Below are 22,288 nucleotides of genomic sequence, written 5' to 3' on the forward strand. Positions count from 1 at the left end.
AGTGAATGTTTTACATTCAAACACTGCAGAGTGAAGTTTTTCACGTGTACTGCCATAACCCCACCAATGACAGTATGTTGTTATGATTCCAAATAAGAAGGTCTTCCAAAGCCCTGTTAAAGCCCCCACCCCTCCACCCACTACACATTGACCAGAGCACTTGTTTTGCTGTTCTTTCATCTCCTCTCTCCTCTCAGACTCAGCTGACCTCTGTGCTCTGAAGACAACTCCCCACCCTCCCCATATGTCAAGCCTGTGCAAACCTTAACATAGACTACCACGTCATGGTCAATATCCAAACCATAAGAATGGTGAGGATGAGAGAGCGGCCTGAAGGATAATAAACCAGGGGATGGTTTGAACCATGGTTGGACCTTCATGTATGGTTCTTTCTATACAAATATGAGTGTGAATATGTCTACGCAGTGAAGGGTTTTCAAATATATGCTTGGTGCTGTGAGTCAATGAGGTCACTTGCATGTTCACATGTTCGGGTGTTTTTTTTTTTTTTAAATGAACTGGTTGTTCAAGTTCAAGTTCAAGGTTAAATTGGCAGGATTGAAAAGAGCCAAAAACAGAAAAATATAAAGTTGGTAAAAACAAAGCAGCAGATAACTGGATGTTCATTAAATTGGAACAATTACTAATGTACTATTTGTTCTGTACAGCTTTGAGAATATTGGAGAGAACATGCTTTTTGTGTAGACTGTATGTGTATGTGTGTGTGTGTGTGTGTGTGTGTGTGTGTGTGTGTGTGTGTGTGTGTGTGTGTGTGTGTGTGTGTGTGTGTGTGTGTGTGTGTGTGTGTGTGTGTGTGTGTGTGTGATGAGAGTGAGTCAGTGTGTGTGTGCAGGGTGAGGGTGAGACATGTCTCTTACAGATGTGAGAAAATGGCCATGCCTCTGAGAGTGAGTGTGTCGACAGTGTAATTGGCAGAATCGAATTATTAAGTTTATCTTCAGTGAATTGAAGATTTAATGAGCTGAGTTGAAGAAGAGCTGACCGGGCATGCAGCTGTGGGAAAACAGGTTTCTGCGTTCTCCACAGACACAAAAGGCCGGAGTGTGTCTGCGTTTACAGCTCGTAAGGATGTACAGTTGGGTGAACTCTCCCTCGCTCTCTCTTCATTTGTCGGGGTTGCCATGGGGATGGGGGAGGCTTGCCTCGGCAGCCCATAATTTCCAAAGAGCCTGTCTGGATGTGACACGTCCTTTTCAGCCGGGGCATTGTTTAGATGCTGATTTACGTGGGTTTGTTGCACTTTGCCACCACCTCCTCCACACCTTCAGCTGGGGGTGGCAAACCTTTAAAGGATCAATGTACCTAATACCTGACAAAGCAGAGTATTGACGTTTTGTTTGACCTGTTTGACTGAACGTCCTCAGTTGGGTTGGATGAATTTGCACAAAGCGCTACTTTCTGACTTTAGCTATGGTGTTTTCCATCCTGAGCTACATCTTTTGCTTTTTCTTTCCCTCTCTTTGAAACAGTACTCAGTCAGCCCAACCCTCTTCCCTCCCAGTAGGCGTTCCTACAACACAGTGGAGTCCAATCACAGGCCAGTCCTTTTCCCCGTCCCTTCATGGTCAGCCTGTTGTGTTCTTTTTTCCCTTTTTACTTTTTTTTTATGCTACCCCTCATTGAGCCACTTGAGCCTGGAGCAGATGGAAAGATTGTAGTGGGGGCAAAGGAAGTGAGCAGCAGACGGAGAGAGAGAGAACTGTAAGAAGAAGCCATGCAGAGAGTGAGGCATCCCAGCGACGATGCTTGATGAACTGATCTGCTGACCACCAGAAACTCTTTCTTCCACTTTGATCAATTCCTAGAGGGACCAAAGAATCAGACAGGACAGCCCCGAGGAGGAGACATCAATTCACCATCCCAGCTGACCAAGAGGTGGCGAGAAAAAGAAAGAAAGGAGTTAGAGACAAGGACAAAGAGGAGAGTTCTACAAATGTTAGTTAAAGCAGAGAGGCAGAAGGAGATGCTCAGAGGGACCAGATAGTGAAGAGAAAAGTGAAAAAAGTTCCAGGTGTGCCCACAAGGACCGCTCAAAGAAAGGGCGACGCACCAGACTCGCCCAGTAAAAAGTTGTCGCAAGGCAAGCAGGCAGATAAAGAGCCAGGCTAGGTAGAAAAAAAGAGGGACAGAGTTAGAAAAGGATGGCCAACTCAGGTCTCCAGTTGTTGGGTTACTTTCTGGCGTTGGGCGGCTGGATTGGCATCATCTCCACCACCGCCTTACCCCAGTGGAAGCAGTCTTCGTATGCCGGCGATGCCATCATCACAGCTGTGGGTCTGTACGAGGGGCTATGGATGAGCTGCGCCTCGCAGAGCACGGGACAGGTGCAGTGCAAGATCTTTGACTCCATGCTCTCGCTGGACAGTGAGTACAATGTTTGAATTTAGCTTGACAAACCCCGATGCTCTAACTCGTAGTGGCTTGTACTTTCTCTCCTCACAATTATGCTCCTTTTCTAGACTTTGTAAATGACATTTATTTCATTCTGTTTGGTACAACTTCTTTATAAGGGATTAAATTTCATGCTCATAAACCAACATACAAATCACTGGGTAATTTGGCAGATGATGAAAAAGTACAATTAAAATTTAACTAAGCTGTTAATCTGCTCTTAATACACCACAAAGAAAGGTTTCTCTAATTCTTTTAATCACTCTTTGTCCTTCAAATGCTTTCTTCCCTGACTGTTTTCGTTTTGTCTTTTTGATGAGGCAGTTCTTTGTCAATGTTAACTAACCTTCTGCTCTGCTCTGTTTTTCCTCCATAATTTCCCCAACAAATATCTATTTTATTGTATTACAGATCACAACAGTTATTGTAGTTGGCCCATTCATTTGCCCACATTTTTGTCATTAATCAGCAGCAAAAACAGAAGGAAAACACTTCTCCAAGAACTAAAAGCTGTGTGAGATGCATTCAGTTCACCAGCTGTAAATCTGCTGTTCACATCATTAATGAAGTTCAATTAATTTATTAAAACTACAAAACACCATGACAAGTTATGTGCGAGGACCGAGAGGGCGTGAGGAATGTAGGGTTCAGACATAAATTAGCTCAGAATATAAGCCTCCTGTCATCTCCAATGTGTAAGCAGGAACTAGTGACTCATAATTAATGGGACAAAGATTATATGAATCCATCCATCTACTGTCTGTGTAAATCGTCCTATTAGAGATTCTAATGAGAAAGTACAGGGGGTGGGAGAGGGTTGGGGTCGAAGACATTTTCAGGAAACAGTTTTGAGTTTTGCCTGTTTTTTCTCTGTGATTGTGATTCCGTTTGTGGCACACTTCCCTTGGAGCAACAAATGAGGCACTTTGCAAACATTTTGGTGTCTTGGTGAGTCATTATATCAACACATTTTCAGTGGCGATCTGTGCGACGGGGCGCCCGAGCTGATCTCCCATCTCCTTTGGTTGATTGCAGCAATGAGAACGGCGTATTGTCCTTGCGCATGAATAGGGGCTGTTAGGAGAAGAAAAGGCCAGTGTTGAGCCAAAGACCAGAGATATTCCCAGAATGCGTTCTGTCTTCCCCACACGCGCACATTGTTCCATTTGTCCATTAACACACTCAGTGAGTACAGATTCAGACCAAAGACAAAAAAAATACAGAAAAAAACTCTAACTGCTTGTTGCTCTGAGGCGTGACCAAGCATTCTTGATAATCACAGGTTTATTCAGGTGTCTCCCCAGACAGATTATGATAGGCAGCAGATCCAATCATGTGCCCGGTTCAGGGAAGACGCTGCATGTCTGGATCTTGATTAAACGCTTCTCCGGTGTTGGTTTAATCCAGCAGTTAAAGTTCGGGAAGGAGCTCTTCTCCCCTGGATACGTTCGCAGCAGGAGCAGCATGTGATGGTGGGTGTAATTGTTCACCAGACTGTGCTGTGCTCTGCTGATGCGGCCAAGCAAACGTGATGGAAAGAGTTGCAGGTTTACTGAGCATTTGTTCAAGAGGAAGATGAGAGACAGGATAATAGATGGCTGAGAAGATTGACTTTTATTTGTGAGAAGAGGAGAATGTGGTTTGGTGGTGCTGAAAGGACAGCTCTTTGCACCCAGGAACATCCGCGCACAAAGTTAAAGACACGTAGACCTGCTTTTGACCCTCTGTAACACTGAATAATTACCGTATTACTCACTGTAAGAGGTACGGTGTATGGTGTCTCGTGTAGAAAACTTAACATCCATGTAAAAGGGTAATTTTGCTTGCTGAATTACCCTTTTGCTGTGCAGGAGCCAAATCATCTGTGTCCGCTGCTGTGTATTTGTTCCAGTTAAAAAAATGTTACCAAAATCAACAATGTATTACTGTGCCTGTGTTTCTCTCCTTGCCCTCATGGACAATTTTTTTTTTTTTTTTTTTTTTTTAAAGTACAAACATTACTAAACATTGCATTTTATCTGTGAATGGATACAGTCTTGGTGCCCTCCTGAATATTGACAGCTGCAGGATGGTGAACGTGGCACTGAGGCAAAATTATGTGATTGTTATAACTGATGTGTTTTGATGGATTTTGGGCAGCTATAGGAATAGAATAGAATAGAATAGAATAGAATAGAATAGAATAGAATAGAATAGAAGGCTCGGTTACACAGAATCAGTTTATTTTTGAGACTTTTTTGGGGAATTGTAGACAACAATAAAAACAGAGAAAATGACCAGCCTTATCAACTGATGGGTTAGGTGCTCGGTCTCATTGACAGTGAGTTGGAAGTTAACCATGTCCTCCCATCCCAAAGAGCGAATGAAGTGGTGTGATGTGTAGGGACCCACACAGTGACCGGTAGCAGCAGCTACGTCCTCCCATCCCAACGTGATCAGTAAGACAAAAATATTTTATCTGATTAAAGTGAGGTAATAAAACAGAAAACATCATGTTAGTGAGTTTTTGCTTTCACTTTGAGTAGAAATTGGATTGAAAAAGGCCAGGGGGTGTGTCCTGCACAGTGAGTGGGCAAACAGATATTACGTATAAAACAGCCGCAAGTGACCTCACAATGGGTCCTTACAGTGCCCACACACACACCAGCAAGCACACACACTCTTTGAAAGCTTGTGGCTGGCACTGCCAACCTTGGCAGTGGAACGAGAGGGCCTAGTGGGTGAGCCAGCCCACCCCCACCACTCTCCCGCCCTTCTTCTACCCTCTCCGTCACCCCAAAGGCCCCCAAATGCCCTTGTGGTTTGTCACTGACTAAAAGTGGTCAGAGTGGTGTCATTCAGCCTAAACCCCCGCATTCCCTCAGAAGAAAAGAGGAATACCCAGAGTGGATGGAAAACAAAAAAAACAACAACAAAGAAAATGAAACCTCTCTCTGTGAAAGACCATTCGGCTCCTCCATCAAAAGGAGCTCTGGAGCCATAAATCAGACTTCAAAGATCGTTCCATCCTCTTCCCCATCATAACTCCCTTCAGATCAGCTTCTGAAATGCTGATTTACTGCTGCACCATGAATGATGGTGTGTGTATTTCTGTCACAAAGGCAAATGATGACCTTTGGCCTCCTGCTCAAGCTGTTGTTCAACAGCTCTTTTTTGAAGTGATTCTCTTTTTCTTGATCTTATTGTCCCATTTTACTCTTTCTGTATTATATATGACCAGCTTCTATACTTATTTCTATTTCAATTAAGTCAACTTAAGAGCAAAAAAACTGTGGTTGAAAGTTCTCATAAAAAGCAAACAATTGTCCATTATATTTTTTGGGTATTCTGTTGCATTCTATTCCATTGTATTGTATACTATTCTATTCTACTCTATTCCAGTGTCAAATTACGCTAAGTACCTTTTGAAACAGTAGTTTGATGGTAGTAGTAGTAGCAGTAGTAGTAGTTGGAAGATGCGGGTAAAAGATGATTTCAAAGCAAAACTGTTGTCTATTCTATTCTATTCTATTCTATTCTATTCTATTCTATTCTATTCTATTCTATTCTATTCTATTCTATTCTATTCTATTCTATTCTATTCTGCTCTATTTTACTCTACTCTAAACTACTCTATTCTAGAAAAGCAACACATTTCTCTTTCTTGACATTAGAATCAGTAGTTTGATGAGCTCATATTTGGAAACTGAGACAAACAGATCTGAAAAAAATTCTACTGGAGTGCAAAAGTGGATTTTTTTTAACGTATAAAATCAAATTACTATCTTTTTTTTCAGGAGCTTTCAAACTGTGAGGTTCATTTGAGAGCTCCACAAATAAGTGAGTGTACCTTAAATTGGAATTTCAGATGAAGACTATTCTATTCTAATTATGAACCTTTTTTTTTTCGGTGTAGTTGTGAAAAGATGAGAAATGGGGAAAAAAAACTAAAACATACAAAAAGCAGTTGGTGAACATTGAGTAGTTTTGTCTATGCTATTTTGATCTGTTTGTCTGTTCAGAGATGTCATGTTTGTGTTTTTGATGTAGAGTAATTTGTTTCTTGACTTTCTCTGGTTTTCCACCACTATTAGCTGACACTTTGTTATTTAAAGCTAATGCCTGTAATCTAAACTTTGAAACCTGTAAGAAAAGCTTTTCTCGTTTATTTTAATCACCACATCTGTCAGCTTTGTCAAACATCAGATTTAGGATATTGGAATTTGCTCAATTTCTACTGCTGCAAGGATTTCAAACAAACCCCTTGCTTGTTGTAAATAAGACACACTCTATCAGTATTTTGACAGTATTAGTATGCGCTTAGCATTGCTTTAACATATCTATGACCGGCTGTGGCTGAAGCAGTAATGTCTGATTGCTGTGGCGACAGCACCGGGAAAACAATCTTGCTTTGTGACAGAGCCACACTAATCCCACTGTGTGAAACATGTAAAGCAGGACCTCCTACAGTCGCTCTGTGCTAGAGAGAGAGAGTTTCATCTGTGTCTATTCCACCTACAGTCATCGTGTGCGTGCCGGTATTGTGCACATACGTACATACGTGTGTGCGTAAAAATGTGTAAATATGTTCCTCCCACTAAGTTATGTGTGTGCCGCGGCCTGTGTGGGCAAGCGCATTCGATTTTTGAGACGGCGAAATCACAGTGGAATGATGTGGAGAAGATTTGGGGGATCGTTTCATTTCCCAGACTTTGGCCAAGAAAGTCACCTCTGGAAAATAAAGAGCTGGAATTTTTGCTCTGGAAAGTTGGACAGTGGTGAACTGACGCTAATGAGTTGCCGGTCGTAAATGCATGTGGTCTCCCATCAATCCTGCTTGGCATGTGTAGCTTCACTCCCTTATAATTATCACTTTTATGTCAAAAATATTTTTGTTTCATTACAAGGGATAGACTGAAAGGCTGTTTGTTTTCTCATCTACTCACCATTTTTCTCCCTCTCTTCTCCTTTATTTCACATCTTCTGTTGTATCATCCAACATCTTGTGCTCTCCCTGCGGCCTCTGCCTCCTCCTTTCCTCTTCTTATCTAGTCCACATCCAGACATGCCGGGCTCTTATGGTGGTGTCAGTACTGTTGGGCTTTATGGCCCTCATCATCAGCGTGGTGGGCATGAAGTGCACTAAGGTTGGGGATAACAACCCGGCCACCAAGATCCGCGTCGCTATCACTGGAGGAGCTCTCTTCCTGCTTGCAGGTGTGATTTCTACCTGACATCTGTAATTATTTGTTTAGTTTTTATTTTACGCGCAAAAATACATGCATCATCTATCACAGTCGGTTTATTTAGTGAGAGTTGTCTGGCATTTTTATAGCCTGACTCTCTCACCAGGGGTCTTCTGGGTAATTAGAGTCCCCGCTGTAAACAGGAAGTGGTCATTTCGGAAGCATTAGCTGCCGACCTCAGACAAACCATAATCTCAGGGGAGAAAACTAACTGAACACGGATCCCCACCAATTCATTTGTTGAATGTGTTGTTGTTGCTGCAGTGAATGTTTGCAGGGTTATTTAATACTGAGAACTAATGCGTTGGTTTCTCCTTCCACAGGTCTTTGCACATTGGTGTCAGTGTCCTGGTATGCCACTCAGGTGTCCTATCAGTTTTTCAACCCAAATACGCCGCCCAATGCCAGGTATAGATCTCCGTGTGCTAAGGTCTTTTCTATTTAAGAGGTGCCCTCGCCCAAGGTATTAACCCAACACAGTGGAACTAAGCTCCCCTTAAGTAGTTGTTTGCTTGAGATTAGACTAAAGCATCGATGCCCTTTAACTATTAACAGACTACGGTTATCGAGCTTTGATGTCAACATTAATACGTATATTTGCTATGATGTTGGGTAGCCAAACAAGGGACAAACATGAAGGATTTGTGATAAAGGTGACATTTCATTACCCTTCTACTGAATGTGCTTCTATGTTCTGAAAAAGCCACACTAATTCTGAAAAAGCCACAATGATAATAACTGTACTTACACAGTTTTGAGGCTTGTGTGTCACAGTCATTTATGCTACAGACTTCATCCCAAAAATTCCAGGGCCACTTGAATCTGGCTTCTTGACTTTTTGATTTGAACTACAGCCAAGTGACACTAATTATAATGCTGCTGTCAAAAAGTAGGTCAACAATAAATATGGCCAGTTTCAATAGAGTTTAAAAAGATGGCTGCAAAGATTGTTCACATTAAGTGCCACCATACGCTAATTATAGCTGATAAATATGGTTGGCTACAATTGCTAATAGTTTGAAATTATGGCTAATAACAATAGCTTAGATTAATTGCAAACAGTTAACAATATTTGGCTGATAAGTAGGCTATGGCTAGATACAGTTTCTAATTCCTTCAAATTATGACGTGTAAAATAGCTACCATTAAATACTAACAGGTGCTAAATATAACTGAAAAAAAACCCATCTTCACTTGAAAATACTTACAAATCATGACTAGTAAATATAAATAACATTATTGCAAATAGCTGTCAATTGTGACTCATTTATAAATATGACCAGCTTGTGTTAGTTGTAAGTTGTAGTTATAAGTTGTGTTAGTAAGTAACAGTTCCAAATAATGGAAAATAAAGATAGCTAACTTCAAAGAACCACTGCTGGTAGTTCCAAATAATAGCTAACAAAATTGCTAAAACTAATTGAAAGCAAGTGTTAAATGTCTGTTTAACATGGCCAGCTTTAGTTTCTTACAGTTCCAAATTTTGGCTCGTTAAATGGCCAACATTACCTGGTGAGAGGATAGACATTAGCATATTTTGTTACTAATTTCCAAATTATGCCTATAAACATGGCCAGCTTATCAATAGTTTATTATAACAGTAAATAAACACAGCTGGAAATATTAATAGTTCCCATTATTGCTCATGAACAATCAGAGGACGTTTTCTTTCATCTTTGTTTTAAATATCAGTCTCAAAAAATAAAAATAAAATTCTGCTATGATGTAGCTTTTGGATCTTCTTGTATATAGGATATTCATGTTATTGTTTTTTTTTTTAAAAACATTTTTTTTTTTTTTTTATCTCCAGCTAGTTCGAGATAGCTGTTTTAAACCTTTTCCTTTCTATTTCCTGTACAGGTATGAGTTCGGCTCAGCCCTCTTTGTGGGCTGGGCAGCGGCCAGTCTCACGGTTCTGGGCGGCTCCTTGCTGTGCTGCTCCTGCTCCAAAGACAACATGCGAGGGCAGCAGTATTATCGCCAATCACAGCCTTCCACAGCCAGGGAGTACGTGTAAACCCCACCCCCTTCCAGCAGTCACCCAAACAGAGAGCAGAGGACACGCTTGTCGCACCCCCCTTTTTTTTTTTCCCACTCTAATTATGCCTGCCAAAACAAAACAAAAACAAAAAGACTATCATGCGTACACACATGCAATCATATAGCGCTCACAGACTTGCACGCAGAAACACATCGCATACAGTGTTACACACAATCAGTAGGATGTATTTTAGTGGCCTACATATTTCAGGTCAGTCATCCAGTTCACGTATACATTGTTAAACTTGTATTGTGAATGGAAACCTCTTATGTGCCTTATTGTCATTATTGGATGTTGTTGAAATTAGTGCGGGGAAATAACGTAAACAAATGAAAGCATTTGCTTCTTTGTACAGAGGAAATTTGGATGATTTAAAAGGCAAAATAAAAGGTGCATCACAGTAGATACCCACAGAGAACGTCGGCATGGAGCTGCTAGCACTGCAAAAATCGTTGAACTTTTACCAGCATGTCCTGTGCTTCCTGGTTGGAGCTGCTTTTGTGTTTCGTCTCCACATTACTTTGTGTATTCACACTCCACTGGTGCAGTTAGGTTGTGTAAAAGGAGAATTTTCAAAAACATGAATTTACTCATAAGCTTTTACTTTATCTGTCATATTATTTCTAAATGTTTGTTCCCAGAATGCAGCTTATAAAGCATTTTATTTCAGGGCCTTTTCCACACAGCCAGGAATGAAATTAAGAACTGCTAAATCCTTAATTTATTTATTTTCTGCTTTTAAATTAAAGACAAATGTACAAAAAAACATTAACATTGGAATCAACCAGTTATAATCAACAGGCAGCTCTGCAGATATAGCAATGATGGATGCAGCTGGTGAGCGATTAAAACAACCAAAATTACTTACAATAAAAAAGCAGATGTGTATGGTGTGCTATTACTGTCTTACTTTGAAAAAAAAAAAAAAAAAGGAGCTACTGTTTTACACAACAGTCATCTGATGAGAGCTGCACACGGGGACACAATCTGAACTGCAGAGTGGAGGTGAATTGCTAGTGGAAGGTGTATGTTTAGCTTGTAATGAGTATGAATGCTGTTAATTATCACTTTGCTATTATGCACAGCACTAAGAGAAAGTGGAGCTTCTCATCGACACATATCGTCACGCTCCATTTACTGACATCATCACTCCAGATTAATACCCTCCCTTATCTAATTATCTCTTGTATAATTGTCGTAGACTTCTGAAAGAATAATCTTACTGGGAATCATAAGCTATAAGACATATGCACGGTATTATCTTACAGTGGACAATAAGCTAACATGATGCTTTACACACGGCTACAAATGAATAGAAAGCATATTTAACTTCGCTACAGAATACACTGTTTGATTGATCACATACAGCGACAACAGGTGTTTTGCAAACCACTGACTGCGCCATGCAGATGAAGTACAACAGATAACCTACCTGCAGCCATCCCCACATTACAGCCTGTAAAATTTAACTGCATGCTAAATTGGCTCTTGAGTTCCCCCTTAATGCTCCCGCATCACTTTGCCCTCATTTATGTTTCTAAAGGAGCTGGTCCATCACTGTTCCAGATAATAATGCCATTAACTTTTCTCAGAATAGGTCCCAGTCGCCCCATTTCCCTCTCATACGGCCTCTCTTCTTGGAAGACACTTGTTTGTTGAGTGCTATTATTCTCAGATTGGAAGGAGGTTGTAGGTCTATTGGAAACTCTGTGGGCCCTTTAAATAAAGAGGGATGTCAAGCCTCACTGTTTTGTCAGTAGAAGCTGTATTTTGAAGAGGGACTGCTCAACAATATGTGTGAAAAACTACTTGTAAAGCTATGTCCAAAAGATACGATAATATACATTTAAAAGACTAGTTTGGAATTTAGGGGAATTCCAACCAAAACTTTAGTTTTTAGCTGAAAGTTTCTGTAGATGAGAACACTGATACCACTCTCAACTCTCCATGAAAGTAGGCTTCCAACCAGGGGGTTAACTTAGTGTAGCATAAAGACTGCAGAAGGAATAGCTTGCAAGCTGAGAAACAATATGTAATATGTTAGCAAGTATGTTTTAAAACGCGAAGTTCCAACATTTAAAAAAAAAAAAATGTTTCTTTTCCTTTTTGATGAGCTATTTTCCCTTTGCTTGCGGTCCTTAGGCTAAGTTTAACTGTCTCTAGCTTCATAGCCTATCAGTCAGGATGTTAAGCAGAAATGCATGAAAGGCAGTGGGAAATAGATCTCCGGTAAAAACAAAAACAAAACAAGATTGAATACTTTTAGCAGTGAGCTCTAAAGGTGCTGGTCGGCAGTGTTTTACAACTTTTGGACAAAGACAGGTGAGCTGTTACACCTAACCTCGCTTTAGCTTCATTTTTAGAGTAGTTTCAATTGTATCATCTAATCTTAGCTAGATTAGATGATACAGGGCTAAGGACTAATCGTAGCCTCACCTTTTTCATTTGTAGATTCCTTGCTGACATGTAGCACCATCGTGCACACATCCTCCTCATTTGCCTTTCAACACTATTTGCTATTGACTCAATCATCCCACTGGCTTTGTAACACGATGGGAATTGAAGAGGTCTTGATGTGTCACTTATTTCCCCGCCTATCGTCTGTTCATCTCTGACTGTCTTCTTCTCTCCTCTAATTCAGGGCAGACTTGTTGAGTGAAACTAGTTTCCCTGAATGATCAGCCCCCGCCTTTTTATCGAGGACTGTCCGACTGTCCAACCACTGTCTTCCCCTCCTTTTTTTCCTGTTATCTCTTTGACCTCAAATTTGGACCTCTTGTAGTAGATGATTCCCCTTTCTCTCCGTATTACATCTGCACCTTATTATTTTTTAATGGGAACCAAAATATACTGTCTGCTCCCATTTGCCCCCAACGTCTGAGCCTTTTCTGTAAATATGGACTCTTAAAAAGATGTGATCAGACCTTTTCTTGAAGAAATGAGGTGTCAACCCTCTACTACTACATCTCCAACACCCCCTTCCCTCCTTTCTGTCTCATTATTGGATGAACGTTAACAATGAGTTGAAACATATTGTGGGTTTGTTGCGCTGATTTATGATTTTACTTATATCCTATGACCTCTGGGTGTTTTTGTAAATGTGTCCTTTGGGTTTATTTTGTTTGCTGTGTCTGTACTTTGACTGAAACATGTCTTTTTTTCCCTTTTGAATTGCAGACCAAATGTTAAAACTACCCCACCAGAGAAAAGGGAGCAGTACTTGTAGTTTGGGAGAGTCTTCTGGCCTTACCATGGTTTAGATTCTGTCAAGAGACAAAACCCTCTCACTGAGGAATTCAAAACAGACAAGAAAGAATTTATGAACAGCAACCTGTTGAATATATTGCAACAACATAAATTAGAGTATTTGTGGAAGTTTAACAAATTGTTTTAAAAATTAGCTGTTTTAGGGGGTTGAGAAAGATGATATCCTTGTCTTGTCTGTGTTGTTGACTTTGGGAGAGACAGTCATTCAGGGTATGTTTTCTATAACATGTTTAAATGCCCAGGTGTATATACCACCTACTCTATTCTCTTTTTTTTTTTTTTTTTAATTTTTTTTTTTACTACATATATAATGTTTTACTACAGTGCCTTATAACACATGTTTGTGCACATGTATGTTTTATAACTACATGGATTCTTTATAGTCCGCCATCCCATGTGAGGGATGTGTGCCCACAGTTCATCTGCCAGCAGTTCTGTATGCCTTTATCTATTGTTGGATTTCCAATAATGAATGTGAAGCTACTCTACAGTACTACTTATGAAACAACAAATACACACCATAGATAGTCTGCATAATGCCTCATGCCACTGTTTATAGAAAGCTGTGTGCCTGTTTCCAAGTAGCCTGGATTGAGGATATACCAAGTACATTCATTTTTTTTTTTGTTAAGTGACAATATGATTTTGTATGAATGACAGAGTCGTAGTATTAATGACTCCAAGGGATGTACTGTACTGTGTGCTGTCTCCTGTACTAAGGAATGCCAGTTAGCTGAGTGTTCATATGCCCCTCTGATGCCTGCATTTATTTACCATGCCATTCCTTTTTCTAATATTTACCTCCTCTATGTTGTGTATCATCTCATTGACAGTATACCCCTGTCTGTCTCTTTTAGAATAAAGTAAACAGAGACAAAAATAAAAATGGTATTCGTCTCAGTGTTTCATCAGTTGTTTCCTAACATTTCACCCCTTCCTGATTTTTTGCCCACGCCCCCCTACTCGTTCCTCTTTTCCAGCTCAAATACTTCTTTCGCACCCTGTTGTTCAGTAATTGCAGACGTGGAATTCCACTTCTGCTCCACTGGACTGTGGCACATTCTTAGAGTTGGACTCACAAAGTTAACTTGATCACCACTGATACAACTGACAACTTGTTTTGTAAAGTTTGAACTTGAAAACAGTTGTTAAATCATGACCATGTTCACAGTTAGGTTTTGTGAGCATCAACTATATTTGACATCATAGCTGGTGAAACCAATGGAAAACCTGATTTTAGACTGATCCCCAAAAGGTCAAGTTCATATTTTCATATATTTTCTCTTAATAGTGGCTGTGAAGACTTTAACTCCTAAAAATGTCATACAAACTTCACAGCTAACATTTTAGGGAAATATGCCCTTTAACGTTTAGCCATAGATAATGAGGTACCAGACATTACTATCAGAATATTCAGCAAAACCCCAGATTGGACACAATGACCAGCCAGTGATTTAAGTTTTTACCAGCTTTGCCTGTATCTGCACATAGCCACTACGGTATGGTAAGGTAAGAGAGAGATTGTTGTTATCAGTAATAAACAATGGTTACTATAGATTAGGGTTAAGTAGCATAAACAGGGAAATATTGGTGTTGTGGTTGATAAAAAGGAAAACCTTAACTGTGGTACTTTGTGATTGGAGGCAAACACCAGTTTCCTACATGGAACTCAGAGGGGCTTGCATGCTCATTCACCACCCTGACTTCCCCAGGATACTTCTTGCATTTGCTCAAACATTGGTTTTGAACAGTGGAGTGGAATCATCCAATTTCTGCAGGTAAGCTTATTATTATAATAGTAGTCCATTTTGACTGAAAGAGAAAACAGAAAAGATCCTACAAATATGTGGATGGTTTGAATGATTTAATATTACTGCAGAGAACATGAGCCCCTAAAGCAGAGCATGACAGCTAGACTCACAAACACAACATTCTTTCAGAGACTTTCAGAGCTGCAGCAGGACAGACTGACCGTGAGCTTGTGTACAGTTAAAACAAGGCAAGGTTCGAAAAATGCACACTGAAGACAGCAGTGGCGAGAGCAGAGTATGGACGTGAAATCTCACATACACCCGACGTTCACGGATTCACCTCTCCTACCGATGACTATACAAACTGTGTATCATTCACACCATGTAAGACTATCATGCAAAAATAACACATTTTGCACCCGGACATTTGCTTCAACTACATGTATAGAAGCAATAGCTGCATATTATAATAGCTTCTTCATAAATATGTCCAACACTCAATCAGTGTGTCTTTTGTGCTCTACTGCTCAGCTCAAAATATGACTTCTTACCAGCTTCTTATGAGAGATAAATCTTTGCTGACCTACTTATGGATTTACTGTAAGTAACAATGGTGATGCAGAGTAGAGGTTACTCACATAATGAACCCGACGAACTGAGGCTAGCAGCAGAAACAAAATAATTACAGTAAACACAGGAATGTGTTTTCCCATTTTTAGCACTCTGAATGACGAACGATGTCTCACATGCATTTAATTGGGACTTGCACATTGTGGTAACTCAGGAATGGGAAATTGGAAAATGTCTCTTTTATTGCTGTAAACTGCAAATTATTATTATTACAACAATAAAACATGTTTTCATAGTTAACCACGCTTTCACATTCAGGAAGACGATATGGGAAGATATCAACACTATCCAAGAGTAGCAGTGACTTCAACAACAGTTCCTGGGATTATTTATAACTAAAGTTGAATGGTTGCATATACAAACCTCATTTCTGGAAAAGTTGCAACATTTTGTTGACTCTCTCAAGCATTTATTTAACTGACAAAAGTACAAAGAAAAGATTACCAATGTACACCTTAATAAAAAGTTGGCTCAGAGGAAAATAAGGGTGAAATGTTGAAAAATATAATAATAAGCAGGTGATTTAGTAACAGATGTGGGTTTAATTGGGTTTAATATGAACATCCACCAAAGTTCAAACCAAAGTGCAGAAGTCAATATTTGTTGTGGCATGGGGTACTGGCATATGCGAAAGGCACCACTGATGCAGAGGCATATGAGATGTGCTTCCATCAAGGAGAAGTCCAAGGTTACTTTAGCAAGACAATGCCAAGCTTCATTCTGACAGAGGGCATGTGTTAGACTGGCCAGCCTTCAGTTCAGATCTGTCTCCTACTGAAAATGTATGGCGCTTCACAAAGAGGAGAATCACGCAGCAGTGACCAAGGACTGTTGAGCAGCAGTCTTGTATCATGCAAAAATCTTTAAATATTTCACTTCCTTAACTGCAACAATTAGTATTCTCATGTTTCCGAAAGAATACATACAGTAGTCATAAAAACAGGAAAGATGGTGTCACTCAGTCCCAACATTTTTTTTAAAAATGTGTTTTGCAAGAATAAAATTGTACATTTATTTAAATTTACAAAATACAATTAATTTGTTCACTGCAATCATTGGGAATCTTAACACATCATGTATTTTTGTTTTTATTGCATTTTATACCATGAGACCAGTTGATGATACAGACATTGTCGAGCTTTTATTTTTAAATGTAAGTCTTGTAGCTTGAGGTGGGACACTGTTGAGATGTGACATTGTTGGTTTGTGCCAACTTCCCTTTTTGCATCCTGATGACATCACTGACATGAGACCCTCCTGATTGTCATTATAGCTGAAGTCAGAGAGCAGAGCACATGTCCCACCATCAATCAGTTATTCCAGGGATCTGCAAAGCCACCTGTCAGAAGAAGATGCAGTAATGATGAAATAAGAACATTGTTCATTTGTTTGAATAGATGTTGAAGGCATAAAAAAGTATTGTGATCTTTCCCCTTTCTTCCCCTTCTGCTAGATGAGTGTCTGACTGGATCACAGCTCTTTTAAGTTATTTTACTGGCAAAAAAAACTCTGTGACTGACACACTCAGGGATTGAGGATTGGATTATTATCTCCTGATGCTCCTATTATTAAAAAAAAAAAAAAAAAGAAAAGAAAACTCAACATTTCTTAAGCAAGCATTAATTAGGCTTTTTTGGCCATTTAATGGGAAGCAAATTAAGCTGCAAATACATAGAATACATATTAGCCGCTACCTATTTCCACTTTGAACCGATACATACATTGGTGTGAAAAAGTGCTTGCCCCCTTCCTGATTTCCAATTTTTTTTGCATGTCTATCACACTTAAATGTTTCAGATCATCAAACACATTTCAATATTAGTCAAAGATAACACAAGTAAACACAAAATGCAGTTTTTAAATGAAGGTTTTTATTATTAAGGGAGAAAAAAAATCCAAACCCACATGGCCCTGTGTGAAAAAGTGTTTCCCCCCTCCTGTTAAAACATAACTTAACTGTGGTTTATCACACCTGAGTTCAGTTTCTCTAGCCACACCCAGGCCTGATTACTGCCACACCTGTTCTCAATCAAGAAATCACTTAAATAGGACCTGCCTGACAATGTGAAGTCGACCAAAAGATCCTCAAAAGCTAGACATCATGCCGAGATCCAAAGAAATTCAGGAACAAATGAGAAAGAAAGTAATTGAGCTCTATCAGTCTGGAAAAGGTTCTAAAGCCATTTCTAAAGCTGTGGGACTCCAGCGAACCACAGTGAGAGCCATTATCCACAAATGGAGAAAACATGGAACAGTGGTGACCCTTCCCAGGAGTGGCCGGCCGACCAAAATTACCCCAAGAGCGCAGCGACGACTCATCCAAGAGGTCACAAAAGACCCCACAACAACATCCAAAGAACTGCAGGCCTCACTTACCTCAGTTAAGGTCAGTGTTCATGACTCCACCATAAGAAAGAGACTGGGCAAAAATGGCCTGCATGGCAGAGTTCCAAGATGAAAACCACTGCTGAGCAAAAATAACATTAAGGCTTGTCTCATTTTTGCCAGAAAACATCTTGATGATCCCCAAGACTTTTGGGAAAATACTCTGGACTGACGAGACAAAAGTTGAACTTTTTGGAAGGTGTGTGTCCCATTACATCTGGCGTAAAAGTAACACCGCATTTCAGAAAAAAGAACATCATACCAACAGTAAAATATGGTGGTGGTAGTGTGATGGTCTGGGGCTGTTTTGCTGCTTCAGGACCTGGAAGACTTGCTGTGATAAATGGAACCATGAATTCTACTGTCTCCCAAAAAAATCCTGAAGGAGAATGTCCGGCCATCTGTTCGTGACCTCAAGCTGAAGCCAACTTGGGTTCTGCAGCAGGACAATGATCCAAAACACACCAGCAAGTCCACCTCTGAATGGCTGAACAAAAACAAAATGAAGACTTTGGAGTGGCCTAGTCAAAGTCCTGACCTGAATCCTATTGAGATGCTGTGGCATGACCTTAAAAAGGTAGTTCGTGCTCGAAAACCCTCCAATGTGGCTGAATTACAACAACTCTGCAAAGATGAGTGGGCCAAAATTCCTCCACAGCTGTAAAAGACTCATTGCAAGTTATCGCAAACGCTTGATTGCAGTTGTTGCTGCTAAGGGTGGCCCAACTAGTTATTAGGTTTAGGGGGCAAACACTTTTTCACAAAGGGCCATGTGGGTTTGGATTTTTTTTTCTCCCTTAATAATAAAAATCTTCATTTAAAAACTGCATTTTGTGTTTACTTGTTATCGTTGACTAATATTTAAATTTGTTTGATGATCTGAAACATTTAAGTGTGACAAACATGCAAAAAAATAAGAAATCAGGAAGGGGGAAAACACTTTTTCACACCACTGTAGCCATAATAACATTATTTTTGAAGATGCATTTCCTACCTAAGACATGAACTGAATGGGTTTAATTGTTTTAAAAGGTTTCCAGATACTAACATGCCCACAATAAGCCATGTGGTAACAATTAGAAATATGCAGTGACAAAATAAGTGAAATATTCTGATAAATACAATATGCATATGTAAAATAAATATTTGGCAGACCCAAAGGAAATTAGTACAATCCCAAAGTGTTATGTTGTATGACACCGACGTCCTGTTTGTATCTAATGTAAGTGTCCACCCCGTACCACAGCAGACCTACTGTACCACACACACCTGAGACACAAACACACACGTCAAACCAGAACACAGATATGAGTCAGAAGTTGAGCATTACAGCTGCAGCTGCCTGAAGTGTAAATAACAACACACTAGAGTGCGAGGAAATGTGTTTGTACCGCAGAACGATATAAATCTCAAGTAGTTGTCCACTTTCCACAAACCAAACAAACTGCTTCTGGCTGGATCTGATTAACAGCTGCTTTTGAGTGCTGCAGTACCGACCTCCAGACAGAGAGAGGGCGCCAGACGCCTGCAGCAGCCTGCTCTGATCTGGGGATCAACATAGTGCACCTCAGGCTGGGTATCATGGTCAGGATGGAGACCAGAGACAGCATAAACATTCCCAATAACGACACTCTCATCACCAGCATTTCAGCTGTGGGAGGAAGAGGAAAAAAAAATATTAAAGTCAAGATCGATGAAGGGTGTCATAAACCATTTACAGTTTTTTTTTGGTAACATTGTGTTCTGACCTATTGTTCAGTGTTTCCCTGTTCAGTTTGTGTGTGTGTGTGTGTGTGTGTGTGTGTGTGTGTGTGTGTGTGTGTGTGTGTGTGTGTGTGTGTGTGTGTGTGTGTGTATAAAGGCATAGGCTATAAATGCTGTGGGATGTGGCATTGGTCCATGTTTGTGTTCCTATTGAAATAAAATTTGAATAAAAAAGAATATGTTTTTGCAATATTGTTGACATATTCTTAATATTTATAAACTACATCATCTTTTTGATTTAAGTCATTTGTAAAAACAAAGACTTTCAGAATCGGGGCATAATCTTGGCAATGTTTTTAAAAAAAGTTCAAGAATATTATCTCAAAACATTTAAAAAAAAAGTGTTATAAGAGAATGTTATCTTAACTTTAAGAAGAAAAACAATAACAACAAAAAAACTCCCCATAATTTCTTGACCATTGCATAATGATCTCAGAGCATTTTAAGAACAAAGATACTCCAGCTGGGAATAAGGACATTTTTACTTTAGGATCAGACATGTCTGAAATGATTCAGGAGCGATGAAGAAGGGCAGAACAAGACGTGTGTACCTGGCAGGTAGTCCATGTAGGACACCGACATGTCACACGGCCTCAGACGAACCATGTTGTCGTAAAAACACTCTCCCCAAAGGCCTCGACAACGGTAGCTCAGACCCACCGAGGTCAGCTGTTCTTTAGCTTCTTGCTGGACTGGAAGAAAAGATGTGAAACTGTAAATGATAATATTAGACATCTGAAATTTAAACACGTGAAAACACACACACTTAAAATGAGTGGTTGTCTACTGTTTGGAAACACAGTAGCCTGGTGCTTACCAGGCTGCACTTCTGAAAAACTCTGAGCTTTACACTGTTTCTCCGGCCTTTCCACACACCAGGATTAGCAGCGATTGCAGCTGATTGAGGGCAGGCATATGTTCCTACCCTCCAACAGTCCTTTCCAGCAGCAGCGATTAGCAGCAGCGCCGGGACCTCTTTCTGTCCTCTGCTCATCTCTTCCTCTTGTCAGCTGCATGAGGAAAAAAATAACATCAAATATTCAAATAAAAAGTGACTTTGCAAAAGCTGAACAAGTGCAGCCGATCTGAGGATGCCATTTTTGTGACAATGGGTTAGGGTTCAGGCCGGATTCCCAGGTGGAGAACTCCACTAAACCGAGTCAGTGGAAGAAATGTTCATAGTCTTTACTCGTGTTTGAGTCCTGATGTAAATACAGCATTACAAAATAAATCCTTTTATGTAAAATACAACTTCAATACAATAATACAATTGCAGCCTCCATATTGCAATCAATGTTAGAGAAATGTACTTAAAGTTTCAAAGTGCACATTAAGAGACTTAAAGAAACTAACATCATACCCCGTGTTTTATATTCTACACATAGTGAATATTTTATTATTGAGTCTCTAAATGAGAGTTTGAAACGGCCCTGCAACACCAGACAGTCATAGTGTGAATTAAAATTTACAGATAGCTAGCTAAATAGCTAAATAATAAAACATGAAAAAAATGAAATAATTAGAAATAAGTTTTGCCGCCTTCTCGTTGACTCCTGGTCACAGTTTAGAGACAGAGAGCTGAAGTGAGAAAGCCAAAGTCTAGTTACATCACAAAAATGGCTCAATTTGTAAATCACACCTTACTGTTGTAGCTGGTTGTTAGTTTTAAAAACTAGTTTTTAATGAATACTTTGATTTAAATGAGCGAGCTTTACAACTGAGAAAAAAATGAAATAATTAGAAATAAGTGTTGCTGCCTTCTCTTTGACTCCTGGTCACAGTTTAGAGAGAGCTGAAGTGAGAAAGTCAAAGTCTAGTTATATCACAAAAATGGCTCAATTTGTAAGTCACACCTTACTGTTGTAGCTGGTTGCCAGTTTAAAAAAATAGTTTTTAATGAATACTTTGATTTAAATGAGCGAGCTTTACAACTGAGCTTGGCAAGCAAACTCGTTACCCCTGTTTTCAGTCAATGTGCTAAAATGAGCTAGTGGTAGCATCATATTTACCACGCAAGCACTCCTTTATACTCTTTATGTACTCATAAACGTACTCATAACATTTATTTAAATTAATATTTATAAGCTCATTATAGTTTTTTATGTAAAATATGAACTTGTATCTGTTTGTAGTACAAAAGTAAACACCTGTGAAATGTAGTGAGGTACAAGTTTAAATGCATAAAATTGTATGACAATTTTATTTAATTAAAATATGTTTCTTAACAACAACAAAAAAATCTTCCAATACTAGAAAAGCTCTTTTGAAAAACCTACATAAATATGGATGGACACAGATTTGAATACTATAATACAAGAGACATTGTGGTTAAACAGAAGCAAAAAAAAAAGAAAAAAAAAGTAAAAGTCTGATATTATACAACTCATATTTAACATGTTAAAAGATTCCTTGGAGAACTTCCATAAGCATTGAACATTTTAAGGCAGTGTTTTCAAAGAAGTTACATTATCTTTTAATGAGAAAAATTTCCACAACTGTTAAAATGATCTCTGTCTTAGAACAGCTATTTTATTTATTTTTTTGTTTTATATCATGGGCAAAAACCTAGCAGTAATCTTGCAGCTGTCATTAGGGTAATGAACAGTCCTGTGAAACTACTGAAAAAAAAAACCCCACACACACACACACACACATACACATTTACCTCTTAGAACTTGTTTTATCTCGAGCAAGCACAGATTCTCAGACGGGCTCTGTTCATTTCCCCAAAACAGTGAAGTGGGAGAACGTGGTGAAAAAGTGCAGCTTAACGGTGTGTATGAGTTCGATATGAGCGTGTCTTTGCCCTTGAT

At 39.4% G+C, this 22,288-nt stretch overlaps 1 protein-coding gene across 2 annotated transcripts; it reads left to right on the forward strand.

The window, feature by feature from the left end:
• Positions 1-1,625: 1,625 nt before the first annotated feature.
• Positions 1,626-13,842, forward strand: cldn19 (claudin 19). Of its 2 annotated transcripts, none has more exons than XM_069703218.1 (5): positions 1,626-2,385; positions 7,444-7,608; positions 7,961-8,045; positions 9,498-9,644; positions 12,320-13,842. In XM_069703218.1, exons 1-5 carry the CDS (start codon positions 2,163-2,165, stop codon positions 12,354-12,356), a joined length of 657 nt encoding a protein of 218 aa, XP_069559319.1. In that variant the 5' UTR covers positions 1,626-2,162; the 3' UTR covers positions 12,357-13,842. The 2 variants fall into 2 exon arrangements, with proteins under 2 accessions (XP_069559319.1, XP_069559318.1); XM_069703217.1 differs by having other exon boundaries at positions 1,627-2,385; positions 12,856-13,842.
• Positions 13,843-22,288: the final 8,446 nt, after the last annotated feature.

The sequence above is a fragment of the Brachyistius frenatus genome, unplaced genomic scaffold, assembly GCF_029030835.1.
Source record: "Brachyistius frenatus isolate BFR_SWC_R1_liver_20210118 unplaced genomic scaffold, ASM2903083v1 Contig_45, whole genome shotgun sequence".
Classification (NCBI taxonomy): domain Eukaryota; kingdom Metazoa; phylum Chordata; class Actinopteri; family Embiotocidae; genus Brachyistius; species Brachyistius frenatus.

Bases quoted from the DNA above. Each gene is read 5' to 3' on its own strand.
- cldn19 (XM_069703217.1), top strand. From the start codon at position 2,163: ATGGCCAACTCAGGTCTCCAGTTGTTGGGTTACTTTCTGGCGTTGGGC. The intron at 7,609-7,960 runs GTGTGATTTCTA...CTCCTTCCACAG, and splicing joins AGCTCTCTTCCTGCTTGCAG to GTCTTTGCACATTGGTGTCA. The intron at 8,046-9,497 runs GTATAGATCTCC...TTTCCTGTACAG, and splicing joins AATACGCCGCCCAATGCCAG to GTATGAGTTCGGCTCAGCCC.